The 13,426-nt window shown below is 44.7% G+C and overlaps 2 protein-coding genes across 2 annotated transcripts; both read right to left on the bottom strand.

Moving 5' to 3' along the window:
* Positions 1 to 1,208: 1,208 nt before the first annotated feature.
* p4ha3 (prolyl 4-hydroxylase, alpha polypeptide III) lies at positions 1,209 to 9,142 on the bottom strand (the record flags this gene model as incomplete). Its single annotated transcript, XM_084467309.1, has 13 exons — positions 1,209 to 1,279; positions 1,575 to 1,671; positions 2,476 to 2,544; positions 2,784 to 2,846; positions 3,197 to 3,356; positions 3,680 to 3,744; positions 5,234 to 5,410; positions 5,967 to 6,133; positions 6,329 to 6,380; positions 6,528 to 6,677; positions 7,618 to 7,841; positions 8,113 to 8,267; positions 8,955 to 9,142. 13 exons carry the CDS (start codon positions 9,140 to 9,142, stop codon positions 1,209 to 1,211), a joined length of 1,638 nt encoding a protein of 545 aa, XP_084323435.1.
* A 1,258-nt stretch (positions 9,143 to 10,400) lies between these two features.
* LOC311342473 (odorant receptor 131-2-like) lies at positions 10,401 to 11,342 on the bottom strand (the record flags this gene model as incomplete). The annotated part of the gene is made up of 1 exon (XM_084467294.1): positions 10,401 to 11,342. One exon carries the CDS (start codon positions 11,340 to 11,342, stop codon positions 10,401 to 10,403), a length of 942 nt encoding a protein of 313 aa, XP_084323420.1.
* Positions 11,343 to 13,426: the final 2,084 nt, after the last annotated feature.

Below are 13,426 nucleotides of genomic sequence, written 5' to 3'. Positions count from 1 at the left end.
AAAGCTTGATCAATTCATGAAAGGGCCACTTTATTAACTTTAAAACACAGTACAGAAGATAGACTTTGTAACAACTATACACAAATATGATCCTGTCAGTATTTGTGTTTGTTTGTGCGTGAGTTTTTTCTTTTCTTTTATCTCATACTGAACACCATGTGAATAGTGGGCTGGGAACCCCTTCCATCACCCAGACTATAGTACGCTCCCTCCCCTACAACTTACCCCCCCCGCCCCCCGACCCCTGGCCCTCTCTGAGCCTTCAACACCTTGTCACCGTAGGAGCCGACCACCACACACAGATAGGGGCCCTTGGAGAACCCAGCTCCTTCAGGGCTCTTTCAATAGTCTACCAAATGAGAAAACGAGTCCTCTTGTTTTGAGCAGGGTCCTGACCTACTTCAGATGGGGGATCTGAGCGGTATGCAAGCAGACACTCAGCACTGAGACACGAGCACTGCAGCAGATGGGGCCAGGCAGTCCTGATGTTTCCCCAGAGAGTGATTAATGATGGCGGCTGTGTCGGGCCAAAGTTCTGCTCAACAGTTCCAGTAGGAACGAGATGGGGAGTAAACGTCGGTTCGTCTTTAGAGTGGTCTCGTTGGCAACAGGGAATGACACATGGTGTTCTTAGTCACCCGTGGAAAACAAAGCCCGGGCCACACTCGACTGGGACTGCCTCCGTTGGTTCACAGTGCTGGCTATGGCGCTGTTCCCCAGCTGGGAGAGGACAAACGACAGCACGGCCATCGTGAACGTGAACGTGTCTCTACAACGGCAGATGTTTGTGCTCACAAAATGAAGACGTAAGCAAAGAGAACTCTGCTGTGCAAGTACATTTAAACAAAAAACAAGTTAAAAAGCGTAAACTGAGACGGAGAGGCAAACAGCCTGGTACGGTTAAGTGAATCCAGCCCAGCGAGTGGCCCAGCCCAGTTACAGCAAAGGGAGTGCAACAGCCTCCGGGGCCAACTGCCAACTACCCCCATCCCCAACCCGGTTCCTCTTCAGGGGCCGGGCCGTGCGGCTGCCCCCCTGCTCTCAGTCCAGGAGGGCCAGCGCTAGGCTCCCAGGGGCCTCTCTCGTGGCTGCAGCAGATGCAGAATGCCAGTTCAACCCTCTACTGCCCCTTCCTCCGCTGCTTGGGCAGCCTGCCTCTCCATCTCAGGGTTGAGGAGGGGCTCTTGTGCCCTGAGTGGGCCTCTCGCTCACTCTTCCGGGTCTAGAGCACAGCGGCGCCGGAACTCCTGGCCGTGCTCGTGGATCCACTTGTTGGCGACTGAATTGTTATGAGGGACAAGACGAAAGGGCTGTCGGTCATCGTCACGTAACTTACGAGTTGGTTGTTGATGTGAAGTAGGATATTAAAATGATAGTTGTAGTATGTTTGATAAGAAACAATGCCTAAGCTAAGTGTAAAATGTCTACATATTGATGCTTATTGAAGCTTATACTGAAACACAATAAAGTCGACAAAATGACAAAAACTTCAACTTCGCAGATGCGTGACATTGAATTTATTGGCATCCTAGTGTAAATAGATTACAGGGACCTTAAATTGGTACAAATCTTACCCCATTTGTCCCCAACCAGCACAGGGCAGCCAGCATGCAGTGTGTTCTCGTCCCCTCGACCGTTCCTGTGGAGGTTCCACCAGAAGAGGGCAGCGTTCTGGGAGAGGTAAGGCATGTTGGAATCAATCGGGTATCAGCAATATATAGGATTTGATTTATTGATGGCATCTGAACCAAAGAACACACTCAGCTATGATTGCTGTTCTGCTAGAGGCTCATGTGGTCTGGTGAGACCAGTGATGCAATCAGTAAAACAGGATCCTAAAAGATGGTAATCTAGCCATACTTTAAACCCTTTTTCCCATTTGTCGTTGTGACACCTATTTACGTTTAGGCTCAATGTAGGGAACGTAAGCGTAGTACCGCACCCTGCATCATAGTCGACAATTATGTTGTCTTCAAATCTCAACATTCAGTTGAAGTTATTTAGTAGATGCACAAAATTGTGAGGCAACATCCCAATGTAGTGAGGGCTGATCAATTTGCTGGACCCAGAGGGTCCAGCAAATTGTCCATCCGGCTCATATGTCAATCAAAACCAACATTAGCCTTGGCTTCACACACAGTGCTGTTGTCATGTGAACCCCCCTGGCCGACGAAGACTCCTTTAAGGCCTTTTGACAGCTGCAGCGACCCAGTGTGCAGTACAGGAACATGTTGGAGCTTGAGTGATAATGCAAGTGGAAGCAGACAATCTGTAAATGTGAAATGTCGTTTCCAAACGCTTCCAAATCTCTTCTCCTCGACATAACCGACTGGACGTTTATTGCACTTATTCGCTCACTTACAACGTCTTAGGCTACACAGGTTTGGAGAGAGCAAGGTAGAGATACAGAGAGAGAGATAGGCAGAAATAGGAAATGGCATAAAGAGGGAGAGAGAAAGAGTGAGGGTAAAATACCTTCACTACTGGAACACTGAAGTTGGCGTAGATGAAGGCCGTGGATCCACCGGCCTCGACTGAACTGAGCTGTGGGATAATTGCATTCCTTCAAAGCCGTGTCTAGCGGTGATGGGCTAATATTATTTAAAGCCACTTAATCTGCTGAAATGGCTCAGACCCACACATTCCTGGCCTTAATACCAGCACACACATTGTAACACACACACACTTTTAGGTGATAACCATTCAAGCCAAGTCAACCTTTGGGAAAACTAGTCCAAATACATCATCATCATCTTCATCATCAATGTAGTGGGGTAACTCACATAGATCATAAATGTTGCCACACGATTTCCAGTTTTGAGCTTGAAGACAGGGCTTGATGCAGACTAAACAGGGATTAAGAGGACAGTAACACACAGATGATCAGAAACTAAAGCCGTCACGTGACGACCGTGATGTCTTACTTATACATGTGTAAATCAATTTACTCTATTAACTATTACTGTTTGCTAACTGTTAGTTATTGGCAATTGCCAATTGGCCAATACACAGATATCTCTGCATATATAAGATTAAGAAGATAAGATTAAGATTAAGGAGCAGGTTGGGGTTAGGCATCTTGCTCAAGGGTGGCTTCCAGGTGAGCTGCGTACAATGGGGATCACATCCAGACAGAACCATTCTGTTGGTGGGTCAAACCCCCTTGCCTCTTTCCCAACCTGCCCCAGTCGCTCACCGTAGCATGGTCGAAATGCGGTTCATAGTGGCCGCCGATCCCATAGTTGACCACCTGGAGGTACTCTCCGTAAGGGGTGCGCACGTTCAGGCCGGTGAGCTGCGCGATGCGTCGGTCCATCTGACCCATGAGGGGATGGGCCGAGTCTTTCAGCCAAGCGCTGAAAACAAGGAAGCCCGGATGTTGATATGAAATCCTGGTCCAGTCTGTGGCCACAACTAGGCGTTTCTTCCGTGTTCGCTTCTAGTGAGGACTGACTCAGTAAACACACATGACATGTTTGACGGATGACGTCACTTGTCAAGTACAAGTTTAGGAAGCTCAGACGCAATCGACCAACATTGAGGAAACTTGACTCACTTCTACATTTATTTATCCTGAGAATAACCTGAGGCATCAGACGAACATGGGTCTACACGATCAACAAGATGATACAAAATTTGTTTTACAAGATGTATACAAACAGGATGTTTACATTGTTACCTCTTGCTGATGCGATAGTCGGCTGTTTCTTGTTTCTCTCCAGATGCCACAACCGATCTTCTCAGCTGGTCAAAGAAAGATAGGACCACTGTTTTTACAAAGAGTCAAACTTTCCCATCCAGCTGTGAGCATTGAAATATGTGTGCAATGAGTTCAAACTTTGATTCCAAAAACAAAAAGGATCTATTCTAAAGATACTGCCAAGAAAGTCTAGGTTCCTAATGCTATTCAAATGGAAATAAACTAAGTCTGGTGGATGGCTCCAGCTAATATTTCATTCCTAGAATGGCCAGAAATGACCCTGGAAGAGGGGTGGGCCAAGGCCTTCGAAGTAACTCTTAAGACATCACTAGATGATCTTCTAAGCCCAAAGAACTGAATAATGTAGGGGATTTATTATTCATTTTCACCAGTCACAGCAATGTAATATTATTCATCAGGCTACAAAAACACACACACACACACACACACTCATGCAGCTAAGGAAGCATGCAAACACACACACACACACACACACACACGCACAAAGACACAATTATTTTGTCATACCCTCATTTCCAGTTGTCTCACTCATACAAAAGAGTGAGATAACTATAAAGCTGCAGCTACACCAACAGCCGACCATCTCATGGAGTTGTTAAACTAAATTCTGAAACCCTGCAATTCATCCAGACCAGCATGAGCAACACTCATGGCCAGGAAACTCGTTCTCGTCTGAAGGGCTAATACTCCTGGGCTCTGTTTCAATGAATCCACAACATGACGTAATAATGAAATAAGTACAGGGGGGAGGTTTTCATCACAGCCGGGGATGGAAAACCTCATCGGACAGTGCCAAAACCATCCTAGTCGCTACGCTGCCCGCTTCACTAGAGCGCCTGCTCTAGTGCTGCTGTAAACTTTCCAAAAAGACTGAATCAGCATGTATCGATAAGAGCACAACCATATGCAATGTAGCGGCTTAAAAAAATAAGTGGATACCGCACAACGGCGGCTAATGTCTGGAGCTGTCTGATACGTGAGCCTTCCCCACTGGAGCCAAGTGCAACGCTGACAGGCCAAGGCTTTCTGCCAAGACTCGTGGCCCTGCATCGCGTATCCCTGAGAGCCCCTCTAAATGTCCGAAGCCCAGGCAACTCTCCCTACAAACGGGCCTTTCAAGAGATCGCGCTTAACTCAACTTCTTTTTTTTTTCTCTTTACGTTCCTCTGATTGGCATTACAAAGCACCGGCATTCCAGACATTGTGGCGAGCAATGTGGAAGAGTAATGATCTGTATGTTGCTGCCTTGCTCATGGAGAAATGTTCTGTTCTTCTGGTCAGCCAGGTTTTGGAATAGACCTATTGGAGCTTCAGCACACATGGTCCTAGTAGGCCGGAATGGGTGGACCTCTTTTATAATCTGCTCTCGCACTCAAATAATGTCATAACCTGTACCACAGCAGGACTTGTCATCGCTCGGCCACTCCCCTGGCAGTGGTGTTTCTGCCAATTTGTATATTTCAGGGCGATTTTAGCAGGGGTTGGAGTCATTATGGTTAACTTGTTACTAACCCCTTGTTGGGACAGAGTCTTGATGTCCTCTGCCTCTTTGTCTGTGATGAAATTGTGATAAAGAACCACATAGGGCTGCAGGCTTTGAACTTCGCGTCGTATTGGCTGCAGCAGTAGTCCAAGATCCCCATTGGTGAAATAGTCACAAAACAGTCTGTGGTTTTCATAATGCTTGGGCTGTTGGAAGAGACATGGAAGAAGAAAAGTCTTAATACAAGCACATTAATGAGATTTAGTTTGTAAGTATAGAAGGAGCTGATCAATGTCTACATACATTTAGAATTATTCAACCACTGGATTAAATTGTTGCTTTTTCATAAGGCTACATTACACTGATATAAGATACTACTCAGAGCTGCATTACACATTCAAAAGTAATTCTCATTGTAATTCGCAACTTGATCAAAGGACCTCGGGTTGAGCCCTGTGTTTGGCACCCATTACGGCAAGGCACTGATTCCCTCTCATGTCTGACCAATGGATTGAAAGGTTTACACAAAGAACCTCAGGGAGTCAAAGGTAAATTAACAACGCATGAAGAATGGGATTCAGGGGAAATCCCCTTCAAGGCTTCAGCCAAGGTTCTGTATGCTATTGGAAGAATAAAAATGGCTTTGTCCAACATTTGTTTGACATTACACAGGTCATTATTATATTCTAGTTCTCCTGAACTATCCCTGTTTCCTGATGGTTGTCGTCGCTCCACTGAGTCATTGAGTGATGAACACTGTACCTGCAAGCCTCCCGTCTGGCATAGCCGCTCGTACGTGTTCCTGGTTCTCAGAGCGGTGGAGTTGGGCCTCCTCATTCCAACACCCTGGCTGACGGGCAGGGATGTGCTCTGGACAAGCAGCGTCTCATATTTCTCCACATTCTGCAGAACGCGGCCATTCATTGGATCTAGCGGGAAAGCAAATAGATCAAATCTTTCTGACAGCACGCAGCACGCTTTTTTTTTTTCTTCATTGCAGGTAGTTAAGATGAAGAGTTTAGTTAAAAACTGCCTGACTCAATTGAGGGTTAATGTTGATTTTCGTTTTTGATGTTAATGTTCGGGAGCATTCTGGAATATACATTGAAGCCGGGAAAAATTACCACGGTGGAGCAACTCCTGAGACAGACTCAGCGCGTAGGACACGTTTCCCTCCTGAAAGGAAGCCAACAAACACACAAACCAAAAGAAAAAACACAATGAGACGACCTGTGTGCGTTCCAGCCTCTCCCACACTCTGCTACAGTGGGTGTTTGTGTTTTGCAAACAACGCTGCGAGGGACTCGGTTTTTACGAGCTGACTTTAAAGTGTGAGAAGGCCAGATGGTCCAAGGCGTCCTCCAGTGTGCCTTGGTTCTCCGGCCTCCAGGCCCCTCCGGACCCCCTGAAGAGACGCACCGACTCCTCCAGCCATGGCACAGAGTGGTAGAAGTCCCCCAGTTCATAGGCCACCTGCACAGAGGTAAACACTGAATATCCCTCTGGAGCTGCCCTGCAAAATAAAGGAACCCACTGTGTGGTTCGCAGCAGTTACACGACCCGTACCAATGCTCAGATTTGAGAGACTACAACCCAATTGTGGCAAGGAGAGTCTCCTAGTCTCATGTTGTTCAATTCTATTTGGACTTGGATGTAAAATAGAACAGGACACCAAGGGAGGTCACAAGGACGGGTCACAACAGTATTTCAAACAACCTGTAATTTTGACCCTGGCTCCAGCAGCAGACACTTTTGTTTAAAAGTGCTTAACAACACTTCCATTTCCCAGAACTGTTCCGCTGTGTACAATGCTCATTTTCTCTTCATAAGAAAGACGAGAATAAGAGGAAAGCCTTGTCTGGTATAATTATCCCTAAAACAAACCCTATTCCTTTTAAAGAGTAGTCCAACGACAATATAAATGCAGTTTCTGAAAACCCTAAAGAGAACCCTAAATTGAACACCAGTTTACAGATGCTGGGAGATAAAAACTGCCCTGGCAAAGTAAGAACAAACTCCACTGTTTTGACTTTATTCTATTTGACTTGTTCCTAGTGAGCTAATGTCTTTTCCATACCGTTTGGATGCCTCACCCACACAGTGCCCTGCCCTCGCACATCAATGCTTCCCATAAACAATGGGATTCACAGTGGGAATACTCAAGGCCAGGCAAAAGCGTTTCAGCAGCGCCTTCATCACTGAGCAAGTTTAGGCTATTGTTACAGGAACACAGCCAGAGGGAACTCTCTCTGAGGTACAACCCCACTGACAGATCGAAGGGGAAAGTATTTGATTGTATTCCTGTATGGGACGTATATGGCCATAAGCATTGAGGTGAACCTCAACATCTGAAATCACTCACACCGTTAACACAGCGCACAGAGAGTACGGCAGTGCTCAATACTTTTAGTACCTTTCCAACAAGGAAGCAGTCGTCACCAGAGAGCGGGACGGAGACGGCGGGCCGGTAGATGTCCACAGGGTCGCCCCGAGCAGTTCTCTGGAAGCGACCTCGGGCCAGGCTCCCCACCTGGAGAGCGTACACATCCTGGAGCCGCATCAGCGCCTTAGCAGCACCCTGCAGGTCCTCCATCTTGGGCAGGCTGGCCTCCACCGCCTTGAAACCGGACCTCAGGGCTGGGGGGAAGGAGAGCCAAAAGGGGTTATTAGGGGGGTGTTGAGAGGAGAGGAGCGGAGGGGCGGGGTGTGGAGGAGCTGATCATATAGCAGCACCAGATGTTTTCTGGTGCTGGAGTTCTAAGGCCTGTGAAATGTGACACCGCAAATGAATGAAGGGCAGATTGGCATTCTAGGATGATGGCAAATGCCACATTCTGTCAGTGATGGCTGCTATTGCTATTGCTGCCTGGTCTGAGCTTAACTGTGTCTGTGTGCTGATTGAACCAACCTTGTGCGTTCTCTGAGGCTTCGTTGCTGTAGACCAGGTTGGCCCACTCAGACTGTAAGCGCTTGATCAGGGTGAATGCGATCAGGGGGTTAGCCATGGCCGTGGTGGATCCGTTGTAAACGACGTTGTGCAGGTCAGACACCCTAGAGTTGAATCTTTTAACAGAGGAAGGAGCTGTTTGAGAAACAATGGCGTGAATGTAGGAACTACTACATACATGTGATGCAAATGGCATTGAAAATTGTTAGATTGAGATGTGCAGAGGTGAAGCCACATTTATGCAGTTTCTTTACCCACTTATCATGTGGTGCCGGAGTGTGTACCAGTTGTCACGGTAAAGCAGTAAGTGAGAACCACAGGGCACCATACCATTGCAGGATAAATACAAGCACACATCTCACACTGACTCTCTGAGGGAAATGTGGGCTCTTCCATTGGCCTCATGATTGGCAGGAAACCAGGGAAGCGGCAGGAAACTGACAACATCGGAAGAACTATAGGACATAATACCTGGGATGTGAACCAGAACTTAAGAATCGTATTGTTTGTAATTAGTCCTATAATATATATATATGAGTAGGCCTACTTAATATCTGGTCAATAGAGACTTCCAAAATAAACACATTAAGTCGATATTATATGATGCATTATATTTTCTAATACATGTTTCAAGAAAATATTGTTAGAAAGAAATCTAGAGGAACAGCACAATTGTCCATGCCAATAGTCTTGGAGAGGAAGATGCGAGAGGGGGAGTGAGTGAGAGATTTATCCGACTAAATAGTCTAGCTGGAAATAAAAGCTGCCTTTATCCGTTGATACCTAATGTCAGTTACACTCACCGTTTAAGGTCCTCAAGTCTTTCCAGTTCGTGGTCAATGTAGGTTCCCAGAGTATGTATCAGTGTCCGTTCAATAACGATCGCCTCTTTTACGTTCAGTAGCGAAGTGTATATTTCACCAGCAGACATACAGACGTGAGACGAAGTGATGAGGCCAAAACCGAAGTAAATCCATTTAAGAAAAAGCATCTTGCAACATGTATTTCCAATGCCGAGTCTCCTCCAGTCATTCGCTCACGTGGATCAGCGCCCTCGGTTACCAGCAGTAGAGGAGTGTTTCGGTGGCCCCTGCCCCGCACGCTCTGCAGAGAGCCAGGTCCCCCACTGTGCTGCCATAGGCGAGGGTCAGCTTTCATTGGCAGAATCGGTAGAAATTAAGGGTTTAGTGAGACGGATAACTTTTCCAATTTGTTATTGTCATCTACGCGGCCGTAACCCACGTCGTTAAATATTTCCATTAGATGCTATATTAACTATTGTTTATAGTTTATATCTAAGCTAAACTATATTTGTAAATACGCATAGATGGACATATGTCTTAATAAAAGGATATAATGATCAATGGTTATTTTAATATTTGCATTTTATTTTGCTGGACTACATTCTGAAAGGGAAACTGTGTGACAGTGACACCCAGCGGTAGTTTCCCAGTACCACCACCGGCACGTTTCTGTTGATCACAGAAGAACTGGGAGATGAGAAACTGAGAGAGTAAATTATAGCAAATAATAAAAATATGAATTTACTTCTTTAATATAAATGTATTATTAATTTTTGTATGAATTTACAAATATTGTAAATGTCAGAAAGTCATATAGACATAGCGTCATGTGGATATGGATATGGATATGAATATTGGGCATCCGTGGCCTACTGGTTAGGGCTTCAGCCTTCAAACTGAAGGGTTTCCGGTTCGATCCCCGAGTACGAAAAATGTGGGTGGGGGAAATGGTTGAGCATTGCTCTCCCATGCCCACATCCACGGCTGAAGTGCCCTTGAGCAAGGCACCTAACCCCTCACTGCTCCCTGAGAGCCACTGTAGCGGCTCACTGCTCCGGGTGTGCTTCACCTCACTGTGTGTTCAATGTGTGTTCACTGTGTGCTCTGTGTGTTTCACTAGTTCACGGATGGGATAAATGCAGAGCCCAAATTCCTTGTATGTGTGAGCATACTTGGCCAAAAAAGCTGATTTAAATATACATTGAGAATTATTATGCTTGTCCACAAATTAGCCCTTGAACAAAAGAAACATTATCGATTATGGCATGAATGCTATCTCACCATTTTTTGAAGTGTGCTATATAAATAGACTTGCCTTGATTTGCATACAATTTGCACAAAATATCTAAACCTATTGCACAGTTGTCATTTCATATTGATCTATTCATCTAGTCTATGAAGTCTATAAAAGTCTATCTTGAATGGTAAATATGCTAGAATTATGAATTATGACAATGGCTTCTCCATGCCACGGGTCCTGAGACTACGAGAGCAGCACGGCGCTGCTCTTCTCATGTGGTCTCTCAGGCTCTTGTCCCGCCAGCCGTAGATGAGGGGACTGAGGAAACGCGGTATGAGGACAAAACAGAAGTAGTTGAAGAAGTAGATGTCGTCGGGTAACCAGTTGGCGTGGAGCACAAGGAGCTGTTCGGAGATGGGATTGGTGAAGGCCAAGAGGCAGAGCAGCAGCTGAAAGCCGTGGAGCAGCACGGTGTGCATGGCTTTGTTCACAGAGGCCCTGTCCTGCCTCATCTTCTTGGTCTCCAGGAGGATCCTTATGTAGGTGTACAGGATCATGAGTGCCATCGCCCCGAAGAAAAGCCCATTCAGGGAGACCTTGAACAGAGTCTGGATGGTAGACGAGTTGAGCACCACGGTGCTGCAATAGACGGGTGTGGAGAGGACGTTCACACCGGGACGAGCCCCCGCTATGGAGAAGTCCACCGTGGGGAGGACACAGCTGATGAGCCACAGGCACAGCAAGATGATCCAGACGCGGTCAGAGCGCCATGCAGGTGGGCACTGCAGTGGGTACATGATGGCCACGTAGCGCTCCAGTGACATGGTAGCTAGGATGAGAGGGGTGTTGAGGAAGGTAGCGGTGGAGAAAAACAGCAGGGGGGCACAGAAGACAATGGGGAACCTCGCCTGGGCGACAGCCAGGAAGAAGAGCAGCACAGAGGACAGCAGTTGTAGGGTGTCGTTTACCAGCATGAAGGCAAACAAGATGTAGCGAGTGCTGTCCATGAAGTGCCGGTTAGATGCAAAGATGTAGAGCATGAGCATGATGCAGAAGAGGAAGATGGAGAAGAAGGGAACCACCACACACACCTTGATGATAGGAAAAGGGGGGGAAGATGTTGAATTGCCTGAGAGTCCAGTCTGCATGTTAAATTGTGAACGGGAAAGGAAACCTAAAAATGACAAAGAAATGTTATAATATTCACATCGTCTAGTTTCAATAATATATCTAAAAATCCTTAATTTAACTATACTTAACTTTAATTTCAATACATGACAAACGGAAATAGGTGAAGGGATGCAAAAGATGTAAAAAAAATTTAAATTTAGAAACTTCTTCATTGTACAGCTACAAACTGCCTCCATATCTAAATAAATGCAGAGCTCTTACTTGAGTTGGTGCTCCTCATTCACAGAGAAATGACCAAACGGTCGTATTTTATTCATCTTGGCCATGAATAAATGACGTGGTCTTACTTCTATGGGATCCTTGTTTTTTATTGCTGGGATTTGTAGTTCTTTACTACCATGTGTAGTGAAGGGTAGTTCAGAAAGAGCTCACTCCCCCAGGAGAAGACGTGTTGATTTTGAATAATCTGTTCTTACTCAGTTTCCTCACACAAACAACAAAGGATTCACGAGGATAAATAAAACAACTTTTACTGAAAACCATGTGTAGGGCCTCCCGGAACCATCTGGGAGCTACCCCAGAACGGTCAACAGAGGTAGAAACAGCCTGAAAAGATGAGCAGGAGGGCCTATGAGAATAATTAAGAGGCTACTTTTCTCTGTAATTTGTCTTTAACTGGCCATAGGGCAGCAAGTAAGAAGATGGACAAAATCCCAAAGGTAGATCCATCAACGCTGAGCTGAAGGTTTGTTCTTGCGCTCATTTGGAGCCCTTGTCTATGGTGGATCCTCTAAGATGTGGTTCAGCCCAATAGCCCACAAGCATCCCTGGAAAAATGTGCATCAAAATAGGTTGTAGGCGCAGCATTCTGGACCTCATCTAAAGCAGCAGAACCGATGGACAAACCTCAGGTCCACTAGCAAACTGTAAACTTTATGCTAAACTCTATGACTGAATGAATAACAGAATAAGTTTAGAGATGAGCTATCAGAAATGTGATACAGAAAATACATGATTGATAGAATGTAATATTCACTAATATTAATGAACTGAGAGCTTACTCTCAGGCTGAGTAAAGCAGCATTAGATGTTGTTTGTCTGTTAAGTTGTAGCTAGAGTTTAAAAAAAAGGATATCAGTAACATAGGATGCATATTAAATGTAATGAAATGTAGACATTATTTTAATCTACACAATTTGATCATTATGTCTTTGTAATGCAAAGGTTATATTTATTATGTGAAAATAATGTTGAAGTTGGAAAACTTTAGACAAACAACTTGTTAACAGACTGTGGTGACACAAGTAATAATTATTTGCACACTGAGTTCCCACTAATAGATCCTGAGTGAGTTCTCAATATGGGAACAATATTTTGTACAGCTTTATCCCACATTGGGCAATTAGTTATTTGGCCCAAATGAACACAAGGCATAATTAAGTGCTTCAACTGGGACTCATTATAACCTTAGTGCTCATGCTATACTGTTTTAGCTCATTAGCTAATACAAATCAGCTAGGGTTATTAGGGTTCATAACGATTCCCATTTAAAGTTAAAAACAAGTAAAAAATGTTTTCAGAAACCTTTTAATTTATTTTATTTGTGGGGATTCAACAATGAAAATACAAGAAACATTTATCAAAATATATAAATAATATAAATATAAAGTGTGTGTGTGTGTGTGTGTGTGTGTGTGTGTGTGTGTGTGTGCTTGTGCTCCTGATTGGTGGGCCTATGGAAATGTCTCATGTACCATCAAAAAAATACAAAATAAACATAAATTAATCTGAACCGTATGTTTCATTATTGTATGATGATTTAATATTACTGAAATATTATAATACACTAATATATAGAGAAAATAAACGATAATTCTTTCCCGCCACTCGCTGTGTTTGTAAATTAAACAGCAGCGCAAAAGTGTTGCAATATGAATGGCATAATGCACAGTATAATAATAATACAGAATAGTCCAGAACACAGCCACGTATGTGAGCGTTTTTGAACTTAACATGACAACAATAGGGGATTTGATTGATTCAAAACTTAAATAGGGGATACGCTATACGACTGAGCTAATTAAACTAATAATTCTAATCT

This window comes from Micromesistius poutassou, assembly GCF_964030765.1.
Source record: "Micromesistius poutassou genome assembly, chromosome: 4".
NCBI classification, from domain to species: domain Eukaryota; kingdom Metazoa; phylum Chordata; class Actinopteri; order Gadiformes; family Gadidae; genus Micromesistius; species Micromesistius poutassou.
The sequence above is the reverse complement of the archived record's forward strand: the minus strand, read 5'-3'. Positions and strand labels throughout refer to the sequence as shown.